The sequence below is a fragment of the Carassius carassius genome, chromosome 39 (genome assembly GCF_963082965.1).
Source record: "Carassius carassius chromosome 39, fCarCar2.1, whole genome shotgun sequence".
In the NCBI taxonomy this organism is placed as follows: Eukaryota; Metazoa; Chordata; class Actinopteri; order Cypriniformes; family Cyprinidae; genus Carassius; species Carassius carassius.
In genome coordinates this window covers 19,665,066-19,683,617 of record NC_081793.1, presented here as the reverse complement: position 1 = coordinate 19,683,617, position 18,552 = coordinate 19,665,066, and the positions used below count along the sequence as shown (strand labels likewise).

Genomic DNA, 18,552 nt, shown 5'->3' with positions numbered 1-18,552 from the left:
ATCAGCGTTCAGTTCAAAAGCCAGCATCTCTGATGGTATGGGGGTGCATAAGTGCATACGGTATGGGCAGCTTGCATGTTTTGGAAGGCTCTGTGAATGCTGAAAGGTATATAAAGGTTTTAGAGCAACATATGCTTCCCTCCAAACAACGTCTATTTCAGGGAAGGCCTTGTTTATTTCAGCAGGACAATGCAAAACCACATACTGCAGCTATAACAACAGCATGGCTTCGTCGTAGAAGAGTCCGGGTGCTAACCTGGCCTGCCTGCAGTCCAGATCTTTCACCTATAGAGAACATTTGGCGCATCATTAAACGAAAAATACATCAAAGACGACCACGAACTCTTCAGCAGCTGGAAATCTATATAAGGCAAGAATGGGACCAAATTCCAACAGCAAAACTCCAGCAACTCATAGCCTCAATGCCCTGACGTCTTCAAACTGTTTTGAAAAGAAAAGGAGATGCTACACCATGGTAAACATGCCCCGTCCCAACTATTTTGAGACCTGTAGCAGAAATCAAAATTGAAATGAGCTCATTTTGTGCATAAAATTGTAAACTTTCTCAGTTTAAACATTTGCTATGTTATCTATGTTCTATTGTGAATAAAATATTGGCTCATGTGATTTGAAAGTCTTTTAGTTTTCATTTTATTAAAATTTAAAAAACGTCCCAACTTTTCCGGAATTCGGGTTGTAGGCAAAACGATGCTTTGGAAACATCTGTTCACTGGAAGGGCAAGGAGTAGCAACAGGACAACAACACAGAGACTTGACAGGTCTGATGGAGGGGCTAACGGGATATTTTACAGGAAAATACTAAAACGGGAAAAGAGCGGGAAAAGAGCTCAAATACGTGAGAACCCCGGAAAAAAACGGGAGGGTTGACAGCTACTAACTACATTTTTGAAACACATAGTTAAAAGTCCATGTGTGAATGGTTGTTAGCACTAACGGTTACTAAACTAGCAGCTTGGTAGAGCGCAGCTTACCTTTGTCCGGATTACTGTACTGTTTGCCGGCTTTATGATCTGCAGCTCCTAAACCCATCCGTTTGTGAACCACACATGAGACTCCAGTGACTTGTAGCTTCGGAATTATTCTGAAGTGTAGGCGCTCACAAAACAAACAAGGTAGCCGAGGATATCTGTAATGCAAAAGTGTGGCAGCAAGTCATCGTCGGTACTCCACTCTTTGTTGGAAATTTCATATGGATCCAAACCGTTAATAGTGCCGATTTTATCCACATACTGGTCTCTGGCATCCCTATTTAGCGTATCCTTATAAATCCCACAACCTTTCCGCGATTTTAACATCTTTTTTCTTTCTCCCAACTCTGCTTCTTCTCGTTCAACTTGCTGTATGTTTACATTCGCGAGGCCATCAAAATGGCCGCCACATCCCAGAATGCAATGCGGTGCCCAAGTTCTGTAGACATACACACAGGTTCGAAGACTCGTTCTCGCCATAGACAGTAAAAGAAATGGACACAGCGACCCCATTGGATTCAACGGAGACAAGTGAAGTCAATTAGAAGCACTTACTTCCTGGGGGTCGGGCGTACTGCGCAGACTCAAACTGAGCTTGATAACGTAGATGTCACGTGACCAACCTGTAAGTCTTCTAATCGCTGTGCCAAGAGAAATCTGAATCACCCACCGAATCTCGCTGAGAAGGCGAGCGTGAACGGGAGCAAATTTTGGTAAGTATTCTGATTAATTATCTCCCTTGACTTCATGCCTCCACATCCACCCGATTGCCTCATAGACAGTAAAAGATTGCCTGCGAGCTTCTCCTCCTGTCCATACGGTAATTTCTCTACTGTGCGACAGAGAGTCACTAGTTATGACTCAATTGTTAGCCTATTTTTTACAAAAACTGCTTCTACGGGCCCATAACGTAAGATACAAGGTAATGGAGCCTTTTATACATTTTCGTGTTTCTTTAGAAATAATTAATGGACAAATGGAGTCTTTAAACGCCTCAGATGTAAAGTTATTCACTGTCAAAGTGGCGCCAAAATGAATGGGAGTCAATGGAATGCTAACAGCAGGTGGGGGTCCACTAGCCAATGGCGGCGCCCAGGGGTGCTTAAAAAATTATGAAACCCTGCCCCCCTGGATCTCGCCCCCTACAGTGCAATTCGGGTAGGCATACATCCGTGCTAATATATCAAGGTGAGAGTCATCATAGCTCGCCTAATATAGACCCAACTCTCAACCCAACTTTGATAATTGATTAACAGTAATATTTTTTTTATCCCCCAATAAGAGTCCCGTTAACGCAGCACGTTAACACCGATAATATATAAATATATATATATATATAGTACAATTAAATAATTTATTTAAGCCCGCTCAGAATGAACAACCAGTGAGCTAATGACTATAATTGAATGCCCCTTATCTTCATACTTGGTAACACTAACAGATCAATGTCAAATTCAGTTCCAAGCCAATGGGTGACATGTCCTTTGAGCAGTCAATCAGAACGTTTTTATGGAATAACCAGTGAAGCCAATTTCATAATCCATGTTCTGAAGAGCTAATGGGGTCATTGATGTTCCTCCGGAAGAACTGGACCAGATGGGTCAGTGTAGAAGTGATTCTGAGCGGATTACCTTCTTTATACCTTAAACATGAGCAAGTCCTCAGGGGAAATAATAACAGGCTATGATGACTTTTGAGGATCGAGTTGTTTTTGTAAGATCAGTGGGCACATTTATATCTTGCAGTATACTTGGACAAATAATTTTTACTAAGTTTTGTTTTTCCAAGTGAGAAAACTTTTCTTTCGGTGTCATTTGGGCAAATTTGCCTGCTTGGTTCAAGACCTAAATTCCAGTTCTGATCAGCTGTTATTAATTAGCTGGTTTATAAATTGCTTAATTTACATAATTTCTACAATGAATAATTTGTTACAATTTTAGATGGTGTTTGCAAATTAGGCACAGACATGTCTTTGCGAGTCAGAATTAATTTCCTCCTCGTGCCAGTTTTTTTCCTAGGTCTCAAACGTCCACACGTGATGTTGATTGAGTACATGATTTCAATTAATAGTTAACATAATTACTTAATTGCATTTTACTGTTATATAGAATATAAGAGTTGTTTTGGATAAGCTAAGCATCGCATTTTGAATTTGACAGTGAATTATATTCTTCATATTTTAGGCAAGGTCAAACTATCTGAACACTTAATTTATATAAAACTGTTAAAACTACTAGTTCCTATTTTTTTTAACTCTAACTTTTAAACTAACTGGTAAAACTGAAAATCTTTTTTGATTGTTTTTTTTTTTTTTTTTTAATTATTTTTAGCAGACATCATTAAAAAAGGAAGAGCGTGGATAGCCTGGTCAACAGTTAAAGGAGGACCAGGCATTGACCCTCTTGATTCTAGTTTGAACATGTCCTTATGAATATTTACAAAACTTATTCCTTATTCAATTTCTTTGCTGAGGTCAGTGTAGGGAACATTTAAGATTGTTTTAATTCTATTCTAAAATATATACATCTTTCCATAAGTTATTCTTTATTTTTTTATGAGGAGAATATCTAGAGAATACCTCAACCATAATTTTATACTTATTCATTGGTGATTTATTAATGCCTGATTTAATTAATTAATAAATATTTGCATTTGTATATATTTTTATATTATAACTATATTGCAGTAAAATAAATATAAATTCATTTAATTAGGTGTCTTAAAAACCTCAGCCTTAACTGTGAACGGTGGTCATCTTATATTTCTGAAGTTTTTCATCAGGGCTGTATGGGATTTTCATTTTCAGGAATGGAGACTCAATCCATTACATTTTGGACCAAAATGGCTTTGAGAGTTTTAGCCCTTGTATAATATCTAACAGGAAAGTCCTAATGCTGTAAAGCAGGGATTTCAGCAGGGTTTAACATGAAGCCTACAGTAAAATCAATGAACAATCAATCTCAATTTCACATCAGTGAGGTTTTCACAGTACTACCCTTGGGCAAGGTTTTAAGAGCATTTCAAAGAATAATAATATAAGTTTGACCTTAACTCTAGTCTAAGACCCAGTTAGTTTTTGTGTGTGCATTTTTCCATGTTGAGCTTGGTTTATACGACGAAGTAAACCGTTGCAATTATAAGGTATTGTAGGTAAGGTATTATTAAAATCCAGGTTTTGTCACGCAACAGAACTGCAAATGTACCCTAGTTGGAAAGGGCAGCTGCATCCTCGAGGCTGCAGGACATGGATGCATCTATGTATATCTCAGTGATGGACTGGCTTTGTCTTGCATAATTGTCATGGAGATGCCACTGATTTAGTAAAGGCAGTGTGCCTGATGAGTAATAGCAGGTGATGGAGAGAGATGGATAAATTGCAGATGGTGCTTTTTGGCTGTCAACAAAGCCAGGCTGTTTTCTGAGAGAAGATCTATTAGCACAAATGAAAATCATGCCACAACTCTCTCCCTTCCTGCCATGCTCTCTCACGCCATCTCACTTTTGCTCTCTCCCTGTCATGCTTTGTCATTTTATTTTCTCAGTCCCCCTCCTCATGTTTGCTCGCTTTTTTTCTCACGCATTCATGCCCAAACAAATGCTAATCGAAGGGGATGAAAGAAAGCAAATAGCTTCAAATCAATATTTAAATGAAGATAAAATTAATGGACTTATAAATATGTGGAAGCTTCACCCTGGTTTCTCCCATTCACTCCCATTCTGGTGCAAATGTCATCTTTGATGAGAGCGCAGCTTCATGATAATATCAACCAGCTCGACTGGCAGAATTGACAGCTTGTATTTAGGCCCTTTTTATCCTGCACTTTTGTGAATAAAATCGATGCTTAAAAAAAAAATCATAATTCTGTAACACTTTTTTATTTTAATTTACAGTTTGCTCTCATTCAGCTTTTATTTTTATTATTATTAATCAGAAAATTTTTGCTTTGTTTACAATGTTACCTCATTAAGTTAATCCAAGAAAGATAAACATTCTGCATTTTCTTGGCACTAAACTTGCTCTGTTTAATGTATTTTTAATGACCTGTGAATGAGTTATCATAAAAGTGACAGCATAAGTGTAATATAGAGATCGTAGAAATAAAGGAAGCTGCAAGGGAAAAAAACAATTTTTCTTGTCATTCCTCTCTGCATTAGATTATATAGCACAGGATGGATGTCCAGGAGTTAAATTGTTTACCTGGAATTTGCACACCACTACAAATTGGACTCACGGTATAGGGAATACCAACTGATTTGAAGGCCGATTTATTTTTTATTTTTTTCTTATTTCTCTTCTAGACGATGGAAGAGGCAACCGTTTAGCCGAATATATTTAAAGACAGTTCACTTAACTTTTCAACTATCTTACCTCTCCAGTATCTCTGCTTTCATCCACATGCACATTTAATTCCATGGGTTAGTGACACTCATGTTTTGCAGAGATGATCAGATCGTATTGTCAAGAGAAGCCATGATGTGAGTAGTGTGCTCAGCTTTGAAAATTTCATTATAAATGTGGTCGCGGTGGGATCAGCCATAACAGTCCACAAGTGGTGATTAATAGAAAAGATAATGAGTGATTAATTACCGTGGTGCCATAAGGGCCCTTTAGAGTGGAAGTCATTGAAGAGACCTCTTTGTGTCAGTGCCGAATAGACACCCCCACAGAGACAGTGCTGTTGGCCTGATATGAGCGCCATCAAGGACGTGACCACCTTCTTGCGTTTTATGTTTGTCATGGACAATGAAAGAAGTTTGTTCTGTGATTTCTGAGGTTGAGCTGACTTTCAGAAATTCATAAAAAACACTGAGATATCTGTTTGGTGGCATGATGTTATTGGCCCAATTATCGTCTTTTAAAACCCTTTAAAGAATTTACTAATCTGAATGGCTTTCTAGTAGACTGTTTATGCATTTGGCAGGTGCTTTTATCTGAATTCAATTCAATTCAAGTTTATTTGTATAGCGCTTTTTACAATACAAATCGTTACAAAGCAACTTTACAGAAAATTGTTGCTACAATATTTAGTAATAGCTTATAAGTGTTGACTGTCAGTTTGTGCACGTATGACAGGATTTTTAGAAAAATTAATACAAGACGTAGTCAGCCAGACGATGAACATTATTAATATTATTAATCATTAATAATTATTATATGTTGCAGTCACACATGTAGCAATATTTGTTAGTTCTGTTTGTTGATTCAGGGTTAGCATCATCTGAGGTCCTCTGAGGGTCAGCATCATCTCTTCTCAGGTGTTCTGGATCCAGACTGGAGCTTGTGTAAATCCTAGTTACATAGATATAAATCCTAAACATAGAAACAAATAAAGACATCATTAGCATAGCTGCTGATCCAACAAAGTAAAATTAATTAGTTTAACCCAAGCTAAATAATAAGAATGTGCATTTGATCAGATGCAACTACACTCACAATTTAAGATACATTATTTGAATGTTTGGCGAAAGAGATGCGTTTTTTATTCTAGATTTAAACAGGGAGAGTGTGTCTGAACCCCGAACATTATCAGGAAGGCTATTCCAGAGTTTTGGAGGCAAATGTGAAAAAACTCTACCTCCTTTAGTGGACTTTGCTATTCTAGGAACTACCAAAAGTCCAGGGTTTTGTGACCTTAGGGAGCGTGATGGATTGTAACATGGTAGAAGGTTAGTTAGGTATGCAGGAGCTAAACCATTTAGGGCCTTATAGGTAAGTAATGATAATTTGTAACTGATACGGAACTTAATAGGTAGCCAGTGCAGAGACTGTAAAATTGGGGTAATATGATCATATTTTCTTGACCTGGTAAGGACTCTAGCTGCTGCATTTTGGACTACCTGTAGCTTGTTTATCGAAGAAGCAGGACAACCACCTAGAAGTGCATTACAATAGTCCAGTCTAGAGGTCATAAATGCATGAACTAGCTTTTCTGCATCAGAAACCGATAACATGTTTCGTAGCTTGGCAATGTTTCTAAGATGGAAGAATGCAGTTTTTGTAAAATGGGAAATATGATTTTCAAAAGATAAGTTGCTGTCTAATATAACACCCAGATTTTTGACTGTAGAGGAAGTAACAGTACACCCGTCTAGTTGCAGATTGTAATCTACAAGATTATGTGTACTGTTTTTTGGTCCAATAATTAATATCTCTGTCTTATTGGTCATCCAATCTTTTACATTTTTAACACACTCTGTTAGCTTAGATAATTTAGAAGTTTCATCTGGTCTCGTTGAGATATATAGCTGAGTATCATCAGCATAACAGTGGAAGCTAATTCCGTATTTTCTAATAATATTACCAAGGGGCAACATGTACAGTATATTGAAAATAGAAGGGTACCTAGGACGGATCCTTGTGGCACTCCATATTTTACTGGTGATAAATGAGATGACTCCCCATTTAAATAAACAAAATGGTAGCGATTGGACAGGTAGGATCTAAACCATCTTAGAGCCTGCCCTTGAATACCTGTATAGTTTTGTAATCAATCTATGAGTATGTCATGATCTATGGTGTCGAACGCAGCACTAAGATCAAGTAAAACTAGAAATGAGATGCAGCCTTGATTTGACGCAAGAAGCAGGTCACTTGTAATTTTAACAAGTGCAGTTTCTGTGCTATGGTGGGGCCTAAAACCTGACTGAAATTCTCCATACAGATCATTTTTGTGCAGGAAGGTGCTCAATTGAGCAGACACAACTTTTTCTAAAATTTTAGACATAAATGGAAGATTTGAAATAGGCCTATAATTTGCCAGTTCACTAGGATATAGTTTTGGTTTCTTAATAAGAGGCTTAATAACCGCCAGCTTGAATGGTTTTGGGACGTGACCTAAAGATAATGATGAGTTAATAATATTGAGAAGCTGTTCTTCTATTACAGGGAACAACTCTTTCAGTAATTTAGTGGGTACAGGATCTAATAAACATGTTGTTGGTTTAGATACAGTGATAAGTTTATTTAGCTCTTCCTGTCCTATATTTGTAAAGCACTGCAGTTTATCTCTGAAGCAGCTTAAATTGCATTTAAGGTATTTTTGCTTTCAGTGGTATTTGAATCCATGACCTTGTCATTGTTAGTGTTGTGTTTCCACAGTTTGAGCTTCAGGAAAGCTTATCCATATAATCTTGTTTTTAATTGCCAAATTACAGTATCATTTATTGTAGATGCTTATTCAGCATCACTGTCTTTTAATGAGTTCTAAAGATCTGTTGCAGTAGTTGAAGATTTATAATCTTGAAAGAATTCATTGATCAATTAAACTCTGTAATGCAGGGCTCCAAACAAAAAAATCGAGTAAGGAGCCATTTGCTCCTACAAGAAAAAAATGTCGGTGCCAAATTATTATTTTTTAGGTGCCACAGAACAAACATGTTTTATTTATTTGATTATTATTATTTTTACATTTTAACGTTTCAACCATACTGCCGTGTTTGTCTCATCTTTTCTTGACTTTATCAGCATTTTAATTCATCTTGTAGATGACCTGGGAACTAAGGTTAAGGTTAAACTTAAAGTGGGAATTAAATGTCTTTTCAAACTTTAAATATACAGTCACAAATTGTTTATTACACAGAATCTGTACCAATATCTGGACCATAAGCATCACTTGGCCACTGAGTGTAGTTTGGGCTCCTCCTCAATGCTGTCAATGTTGTAAATGTTGACATACACTCTTAAAAATAAAGGTGCGTCACGATGCCATAGAAGAACCTTTTTTGTCTAAATGGTTTCATAAAGAACCTTTAAAATCTGAAGAACCTTTACGTTTCACAAAAGGTCCTTTGTGGCGAAATAAGTTTCTTCAGATTATAAAAAGTTGAGAAAGAGATGGTTCTTTAAAGAACCTTTGACTGAATAGTTCTGTGGAGAACATTTTAAGCACCTTTATTTTATATAAGAGTGCATGTCTTTCACACTTTCATTCTGTTTTTCTTAATTAATACAATGCAATTTTATAGGAGTTGAATCATGTTGTGTCTACAACAGGTTAAGTAAAAATATTCAAATGCAATAGCGCATAAATATAGCAAAATGCTCCTCTTTGTAGTTATTTTTCTAGCTGACTGATGAGCTAATGGACACCAAATAGTTATTCTGAGGTAAATGTAGCCTGTATTACGTTGCAATGTTTACAATCTTTACACGTTTTCTACAGTTTGAAACACTGAATTAGCTTTTACATTAGACATTTCAGTAAGTTTTACTGTAGGCTCTCTTATAAAATAGCCTACCTTTTGATGTTATTTCATGTTGTAAAGAGACAGATTAAATGGCTTACTTGCAGGGATTAAATTATTAAATTTTCATTTTATATATATATATATATATATATATATATATATATATATATATATATATATATATATATATATATATATATATATACTGTCCCTGTTTAAATCAAGATTAAAAACGCATCTCTTTCGCCAAGCATTCAAATTTTGATATATATATGTATGAAGAGTTTGGTTCCAAAACACGATAAACGCCATTTATTTCTTGTCGTTATCGAAAGCCAATTTTTATTTTTACGCAAATTGCGATATTCACAATTTGTTATTAGGTCATGTGTTCTCCCTTTTTTCCAAACCGCAACGAGCACCAGTCTCCCTTTTTTGCAGAACGCAATATATATGCTCTTTTGGAAGTTGAATGTAAGGGAAATGTCATTTTGGAATTTCTGTGGTCTAATGTGATGTTGTTCATGTTCTTGTTCATGGTGAAATTTTCTTTTATTGCTGTAATTAATTTATAGCATTAACAAGATGAACTGTTGAATTCATTTAGGAAGCGATGACTATTGGATGTATTTTTAGTCCTTTGCCTGTATACAAGTATTGATTATGATATAATCAGGATTTGACCAAGTTCAGAGGTCATATGTGGATCAACTTACTATATTGTGTATTTTCACCCGTTTCAATATGAAAAATAATTTCATATTGATTCAGTGGATTTATTGCATTTGGAGAAAGAAAAGTATCATGGATTTATTGCATTTTGGGGAAAAATATTCACATTCAGTGAACTGCGAACAAGTGCACGTGCCAGAAGGGAGCGCGAGATTCAGTGAACTGCGAACTGCGATTCAGTGAATTGCGAACAGGTGCGCGTGCCAGAAGGGAGTGCGAGTGCATGGAAATATTAACACGAAGGGCCTTGCATCACCAGTGCAGATCACCATCAGAAGCTGAAAGCACGCCTGGCCTCGGCGATTTACCTGACTGAATTTGGTAAGTGATGGTTTCAATAATTAAGTTATTTTTATAAAGTTAAGTTACCCATGAGCTCTGTTGACATAGACTTAGCTAACGTTAACTACAGCTTGATGAATTGAGTCATTGAACAAAGCAGGAGAGAACGCAACGTTAGCCAGCTAGCTAAAGCTCTGGTTGAAAATTATTAGCTACCGCTACCTTCTATCAATAAGCAGACCTGCTAACCTGTATGCAATTTGCATAGCGGATACGCATTTTTACTTCAAAGCAGGCTGGTACGATTTGTCACTCTAAACTATGCAAAAACCTGGTTACACCTCTGTGCACGCGCAGTCCTCAAATCAAGCAACAGCAAAAGAAGAAGAGTTCGACCAATCATAGCGCTAGGTTCTTCCCCCAAATAGCAAGTGGGGATGATTGACAGATGCATAAAGTCTATTATTGAAAAGAGACTGAAAATCGACACCAATAAAGATTCCTGCTCGATCCCCCTTCCACTCCGTCCATTTGACTGATGAATAGTAGGCTACAGTAATCGTAATAATAATTAGTAATCATTTTTGACTCATGGCTGAAGTTAAGTTTCTCCAGCTCTCACCAGGTTGGCAAAAAAAGCATCTGAAAATGCATCAGATTGATGCTATGGAATATTAAAATTTTTCTTCTGGGGGAGTGTGTCCCCAGACCCCCCCTAGAGGGGTAATATCCTTCTCACCTTTTTCACCTCTTACCACTTTCTTGGTAATGAAAACACATTTTTATTCAAATTAATCCAAATGGATTTATTGCGTTTTGGAACCAAATTGGTATATTTAATTACCTTTTTAGAGGGCATTTTCCCCCTAAACTCATAAATACTTAATCTTTCATTTTAGATTCTTACAACGAAGACATAAAATCTTGTTAAGAAGAAACCATTGAATTAATGACTATGAACGCGAATTTTAACAATATTGCTAATATGACAGCTGACAGCTTTACCTGTTGTAGTTTGTTCAACTTGTACATGAAATAGACGCTTCTTTTCTACACTTCTCTCTCTCGCGCGCTGCACAGCAGCTGCATTTATCAGGTGTGTGTAAGTGCTGCTGTGCGGCAGAGATGACGACTGTTTAAAACTTTTGTTTCCACCAAAACTTTGATGCGCATAGTCTGTTTAATTTGTGAACATAGTAAATGATGCGATCAGGAAAAAAGGCATTACATGCTCATTTTTATAACATATAAATACATAGGCCTAGTCACCAATGGCGACCTTAACAAAAACTGAACTCGCAATTTAATATTTTTGGTTGTAAATGCAACCATTTTAGTTGCAGTTTGGAGCCCTATAATGGTACATGCTGCCATTGTTAAAAGATTAGTTAGCTTGTGGAAAGCTTACAGAAGACTTATAGTACACAGTGTTCATAGAAATTGACTGTTCACTTCAGTTCATTGAGTGCAAAGCTTCTTAGTTTGCCTGCTTTTAACCATCAGTCACTTATGAGTGCTATAATCAAGACACTTAAAGGCATGTTTTTTTGTGTGTGAATTATATATAAAGTGAAGTACTGCTATTTAACACAGTTTTTTTTTAATTACATAAACTTTTGTTTTTGTTTTTCTTTAAGATAACCATTTATCATGTTCCTTCTGGTTTGAGAAAAAAAAGTTTCCAATTATTATGGGAAATATTTTTAAAGAAAACATGGAATTGTCTTGAACATTTTTCTAAAATTTTTTAACTCATATTTAATTACTTTTATTTAGCTTTTATTACTTAAAAGTTTTTGGGTTTACAAGTTGCTTATATGAAGTCCCCATTCATGCATGTGTGGACACTAACATGTTTGTCAGGACTTGAACATGGTACAGAATTGCTGTGAAACCAGGAAAGTGACTCCCTCAGGAGTTGTCTCTTGTTAGTTTAACACAGCACGCTTTTGTGCGTCACAAATCCAATAGCAATCAGACTTGTCCTTGGTACCCCAATCAGCCCGCATTTAGATATTGATTCGACTGTCGGTGTGGACCACTCCATGTTTTGTGTGTGTGCTTTAACTACTGATTATCCAGAAATGATAGAGGCATCACCTGCGACTTGTCCATCGCTCTGAAGTGAGAGAAGCTGATTTGGAGTGTTCTTTTAAGTACAGCGTCTTTCAAAGTTTGTCTCCATGGCAGAAGGTTGCATTTTCTACCTATCTGATGAGGTGTTGTTCATAATTTTTTCTATGTTATTGTTGATAATGAAATGAAATGAGACATTTAAGCAGGGTTTTGAGATCTTATTAAGATGCATATTGAATGTTATACTGAAAAAGTATTTTAATTGTTCCTTGAGGAATTCTCTTATATGGAAGAAACCAGCATAGTCCCGTGTGATTGAATGTTCCACTATATTGATCTTTTCTACCAATGTCACACCTGCAAATGCTCATGAATGCTTACTCTCTTTCATTCGCTGACATATACACAGTCTGATTACAGATGAGAAGTTTGTTTTTATAAATGTATAGATTTGACCTTCAGAAGTACTTCTGACTTGGGCCATCTCATCTCCTCCTGTATGCACAAGTAAGGAATGTTGTGCACCATGTGCACATGATAGATAAACTGTGTCTATCATAGAGGCAAAATAAGCAGTGTACCATCGGTTATGGATGGGATTTTGTATGAAGGTTGTGAATTCTGCTTTTTTATGACAACCAGCCAGTCAGTGGAGTGGAGAAATTACAGGGAATGCATCATTAATTAAACTCCTCCACTGGAATACTGATGCTCACACAATCAATGGCAAAATAATTGCTTGTCATGGATGTTGTGGCAAGAGAAATTTACTTCCAGTCTTCACAGACATTTGATTAGCCAATTTTTATATATATATATATATATATTTATATGGAACAAATGAATTATTCAACCACTTGTTTCTAGTGCTGTCAATGGCCTCTTTCGTTCCCTTTCTGTCTCTTTCTATCATTCTATGCTTCATTCTGTTTTGCATGTTCTCCTCTTCTCTTTTCATAATCTTTTTACTTCCTGTTTGTCTTAAACATCAGTATCCCTGCATTCTGCCTCAGTGTATCTCAGGGTGCTTTTTGGTTTTTCTGTTTTCAAAACAAAATCAGTCACTGATCTTTCTGTGAGTCGTGTCATTTATGCTATCAGTCATCACTTGTAATCTTACATCTGTGATTTTGGCAGAAAACTGACTTCTTATAGTCCTTTGAAATTATGAAGTTTATGTACAGATATTTACTAATGTATCATACTTTTTTCCCCTCCTTCTTTCAATTCTTACTCTTTCTGCTACAGCAACTGATGAGGGAAAGGCAGCAGATGGCCAGTCGTCCTTTTGCCTCAGTTGCGGTGACACTGGATGTGGGCGGCACTCAAGTTGAACTGCTTCAGGGTGGAATCGAGGTTAGTTTGACCTTTGAACCTTGAATCTGTTCGATTTTACTTGGCTAACATTACTTGATGAAAGGTTAGCCAATATACAGTATCAAATATTCACTATATTTAGAAAATGATTTTCAAGACAGTATATATACACCAGTGTTTACGGATCTGAAATAACCTTTTTCTAAACTACAGTTTTTCCAGTCAGCTACTATTTCTATTTAAAAATTAAAACAAGTCATAATTGTTCATGTAAAATTTAAAAATCTTATTAAAATAATCTAGGCATGTTTTCATCACTGTATGTATGTGTGTGTGTATATAAATATATACCTTTATAATTAACTTAATGAGGTTTCCAATGTAAACGATGAGCAATACCAGGCAGAGACCGTTCTGTTCTAATTTAAGTGCATTGCCATTCATAGCTGTTACACAACAGACACACACACAGACCTGTGAGAGCTGATGTACCTGCTACCCAGCAGAGACGTTAAAAACACATGACCAGCAGCACTTGATGTGCCTCTCCAGAATCCATTAGTGTGGAGTGGTGCTCAGTGGGCTGTTGGAGGACATGCCACAAATGAAGAGAGCAGAAAACAACATACTCATCGATCCTCCAGCTGAACGCTGTTCAACATGGATCTTTTTAAACAAACTTTAGCTTCACTCTTACAGACACACAGCTCTCATTTGTGGGCACATCAGCCTTGTGATAATAGCAACTTAAGTTCTGTAAAATTGCATCCACAAGAGAACTGTTGAGAATTGTAGTTTTTGCTAATAGAAGTTGTTTTGATAATCAACATTTTTGCTTCAGATGATACAGTACCTCATATCTTGTTATTTTTAACGCTGTATGGTGAGAGAGTCTGTTGGCTCAAAGCTCCTCATTTTACTAAATGCATCCTCACAACATGTCGTTCCTTTTCTAAAATACTGTTGTTTCATCACTTTTTAAGTTCTGTCAGCTTTGTAGTGGAAACAGAGAGATCTTTTGTGAATGGATTCCCTGCTGTTCACTTCTCAGCCTCAAAGGTTTAATTTCGACCAGTGCATATCTCCCAAGCAGTTGCCACTAACGCACAGGCTCACCTCAAGAGACCCGTTATGAGTCGCCACCTTTCTGGAGCTCATTCCCTCAAAGCTTTGATTGCAATAACATTTTAAGTTTGTATTAAAAATTAGCCAGGGACTATTTTAATGAAACACAATCAAACCCAAAAGCAAATTCTTAGTAGTGGATAAAAAGTTTCCGCGATATTGTCCACTGTGGATTCCAGAGCTTTTCTTCTACATGTTTCTCTACTGAGCAAATGTTTCTGTTTATTACTTTTATATTTTGGAGGCATCTTGGTATGAAATCCTTAAGCATAGAGTAAGTTTTAATCTTGTAGCATATGCGTCCCCTCATGTTGTTCTTCCCCAGCATTCATCATGTGCTTGGTGATCAACACTGACACTTCTTGGAGTCTGTTGATGCAGATCCAGATGTTGGCCCCACTTTGCTGGGATCTGGCAGCAGCTGAAGGTGAAAGGAGGGAAATGAGAGCAATTCAGTTCAATAAAGGTTAATGAGACAGCATCTGGTGTTGTTGAATTGTTTAGCATAACCTGCTAATAAAAAAGAGAGGACAATCCAGACGGTTCAGCACAGTAATATGTGCCTGTAGCCCAACTTCTGTCTGTAGTTATCGCAGATTAGCTCACCCAAGACAGATGTTAATATAAGGTTTAACCAAGACTTGTTTGAGTCATTTCTGTACAGTAGCTGTGAAGTTTATAGGCCTGTTGTAGTATGGATTTGATCTCTAACTTCAGTACTGCATGTCTAAACACGTGCTAACCACTAAGCATCAAATATCAGAAAGCCTTAACATGATAGTTTACCCAATAATTCATGATATAATAATGTATATAATAAGTATATAATAATGAAAGCCAGTGTCGGTTTGGACACCATTGACTTTCTATTAAAATATTCTTCATTTTGTTTTCTGCAGAAGAAAGTAAGTCATACAGTTTTGTATTGACAGAGGGGTGAGTGAATATTAAAAGAATTAAAATTTTGAGAGAATTGATAGAATTTTGAATATTGATAGAATTAAATATTTTGCAAGATCATTTATAGCAAAAGTGAAAAGATGATGGATAGACAAGAAGGGAATGGGATTGGGACATACCTAGTGGTGTAACAGTACACAGAATTGACAGATCGGTTTGTACCATGGCTCTATCTTCAAATAAAAGTCTGTTATGCATGCTGCATCCGGCTGCTGTTTGCACTGTAGATTATTGTGCTGTTGTAAATGGGGAAAATGTTTAGCAAAAAGTATATGCACTCAGCAGTCTGTGAAGTTTAACGGAGACTCTCTTAATGTCAGGATGAGCCTTTTTTGAAAACTGGAAATGCATGACTTTCTAACATCTAAAGATAAAGACACAACTGTAAGAATGTAATTTATGCACTGTGGAAAATGTGTCTCTAATGCATTAAACAGCACATGCATCTGACAGGAGGGCAAGCCGCTTTAAACTATATGCTTATGAATTTGTTTGAAGTGCTTAATATAAATTGGATTGCGCTGTTTTCCAACAGTTTCTAAATACGTTTGACACACACAGAAGTTGTGTAAAAGTGGATAAAATAACATGGCATTCATTTGGTATACATCCGTGCAGAACCGAAAGAGCCATACCAACATTTTTTTCAATAAAAATATGTGTACTGTTACACCCCCAGACAAAACATAGGCAATATTGAACCTGCCTGCTCACTGTCCCGCACGATTTTTGCAATATACATGACGAAAATGCTTCTTCTGTAATCTCTACATGGTCAGTTTGCATCTGCCACAGGTCATGGTTAGGCCACTCTGGCTTTGCATTAGGCCAGACTGGTCTGGTTTATGTTGGGCTCTACTGGACTGGAGAAAAAAATTGTTGTGCATCGAGGTCAGCAGAAGTGCGTTATAAGGCCAATGTGAGGCTGGCCATTTTAAAATGGTGCAGATGACACAGATGCTGCTCTGCCATCACGACCAGCGCACAACATATGGGCCCGTTAACAGTTTTAGAGTATGATGGATGGAGGCTGTCACCAGGCAACAAAGAGAGGGCTGTTTAAATTATACTGTGTACATAGCCGTTTTTGTGTTTAAGAGTGCTCAATAGTTAGCTCTTATATACAGACCGGTGCTGTATGCTCCCTGTCACTGTGAATACGGCTGTTAGCCATGCAAATGAGATGCTCTGTCAGCCATTAAAAGCTGGAGAAACACATAGATGAAGAGGACTGTCCTGTTGCTTTATGACCTTGTTTGCATTTCCATTTTCATTCTCTGCTGCTTAATACTCACAGCAGCAGTAGCTTATCGGCTGCATCTTTGGCAGCAGATATTGTGACATATGAAGTGACATTCAGCCAAGTATGGTGACCCATACTCAGAATTTGTGCTCTGCATTTAACCCATCCGAAATGCACACACACAGAGCAGTGAACACACACACACACTGTGAGCACACACCCGGAGCAGTGGGCAGCCATTTATGCTGCGGCGCCCGGGGAGCAGTTGGGGGTTCGATGCCTTGCTCAAGGGCACCTAAGTCGTGGTATTGAGGGTGGAGAGAGAACTGTACATGCACTCCCCCCACCCACAATTCCTGCCGGCCCGGGACTCGATCTCACAACCTTTCGATTGGGAGTCCGACTCTCTAACCATTAGGCCACGACTTCCCCATATTTTTAAACGTGTAAAGAGAAGAGAGGAAATTAAAGTTGGATGGAACAAAGACACCAAAATAATGAAACAAGGGATAGAATGCAGTCATAAGAATACTAGAAATTCACCAGTCGGCCACATTGAGAGATACAAGGTGGAAAACCAGTAAATTAACTATATAAAGACAAAGCGAGACATGAAGACATGGCCCATAAAGTGTCTCTCATCAGCCTGTTTGTCTCCCTGTCTAATTTGCATGTGGCTCAATGGCGCTGAGTTGTTTCATCAGGTTAGTCAATGCAGTAGAGTGGGATGGAGTTGGCCCTCAATTAGTTGTAAACCTGCAGGGTTTGTACGAGACATCTGTTTTATATCTTTTTATAGTCTTTCATGTTTTTTACCAAGACAAAATATTCAAGTCTGTCATAAGCATTCAGTTTTCTGGATTTGACCCTCATTTTCATAGTCATAGGTGAGTGTTTTTAAATAAGATTTTTATTTTTTTGGCTTATTCATGAGCAGGGCTATTGATGTGGATGAATAAGTAAAGTAAATATTATAAATGCCTTTACTGTCACTTTTTTGATCAATTTATTGTGTCCTTGACTGTTGAATAAAAATCTTATTGACCCCATTTTTTTGAGCTTTTGTAAATGCAATATTTATAATACTTGCACATAGTCTATAGTATAGTGACTAAAAGGTAAAGTCCAATCACTCATAAAAGTAAAAGCTCTTCTCAAAATGGGCCAGTATTTAAGGTTGTATTCATGTCTGTTGTGCAAACTGCATGAGTTATGAATTTATGAAAACCTTTTAAATGACCTTTTCCAGTGCATTATTGCAGCATGTGTGCTGTAATGTAATCCGCTGTAATCTTGTTTTTCTAACTAACCTTAGCTGAGCTTGCGAGTAGGACTCTAAAAAGGGTTGTTATTCATTAGCTGTGTCATAGCATTGCTTTCTAAATGGCCTGCAATTGGATTACTCTAATCTGTATGGTGCAAAGCTAATGTGAATGTGACAAATATCACTGAATCTGAAACCATAAGTGCATGAAAATGGATTTGTCTGATTGTTTGAAGTTGTTGGGTGGAATGAAGTTCTTGTTAGGTGGTTTTATATGGTTTATACATTTGAATACATTGTCCCCACAAACTCAAAGCAGATTAATGAGAACGTTTTAGGGTCTTTTTGTGTCAGGTATTATGTGATGGATGTTTTAT

At 37.0% G+C, this 18,552-nt stretch overlaps 1 protein-coding gene across 1 annotated transcript in view; it reads left to right on the top strand.

The window, feature by feature from the left end:
* atrnl1b (attractin-like 1b) overlaps window positions 1-18,552 on the top strand; it is a 109,082-nt gene that overhangs the window by 80,171 nt on the left and 10,359 nt on the right. The window contains exon 27 of the mRNA XM_059531095.1: window positions 13,515-13,622. Within this exon, the coding sequence (XP_059387078.1) occupies window positions 13,515-13,622 (108 nt within the window). The remainder of the gene's footprint in view (window positions 1-13,514; window positions 13,623-18,552) is intronic.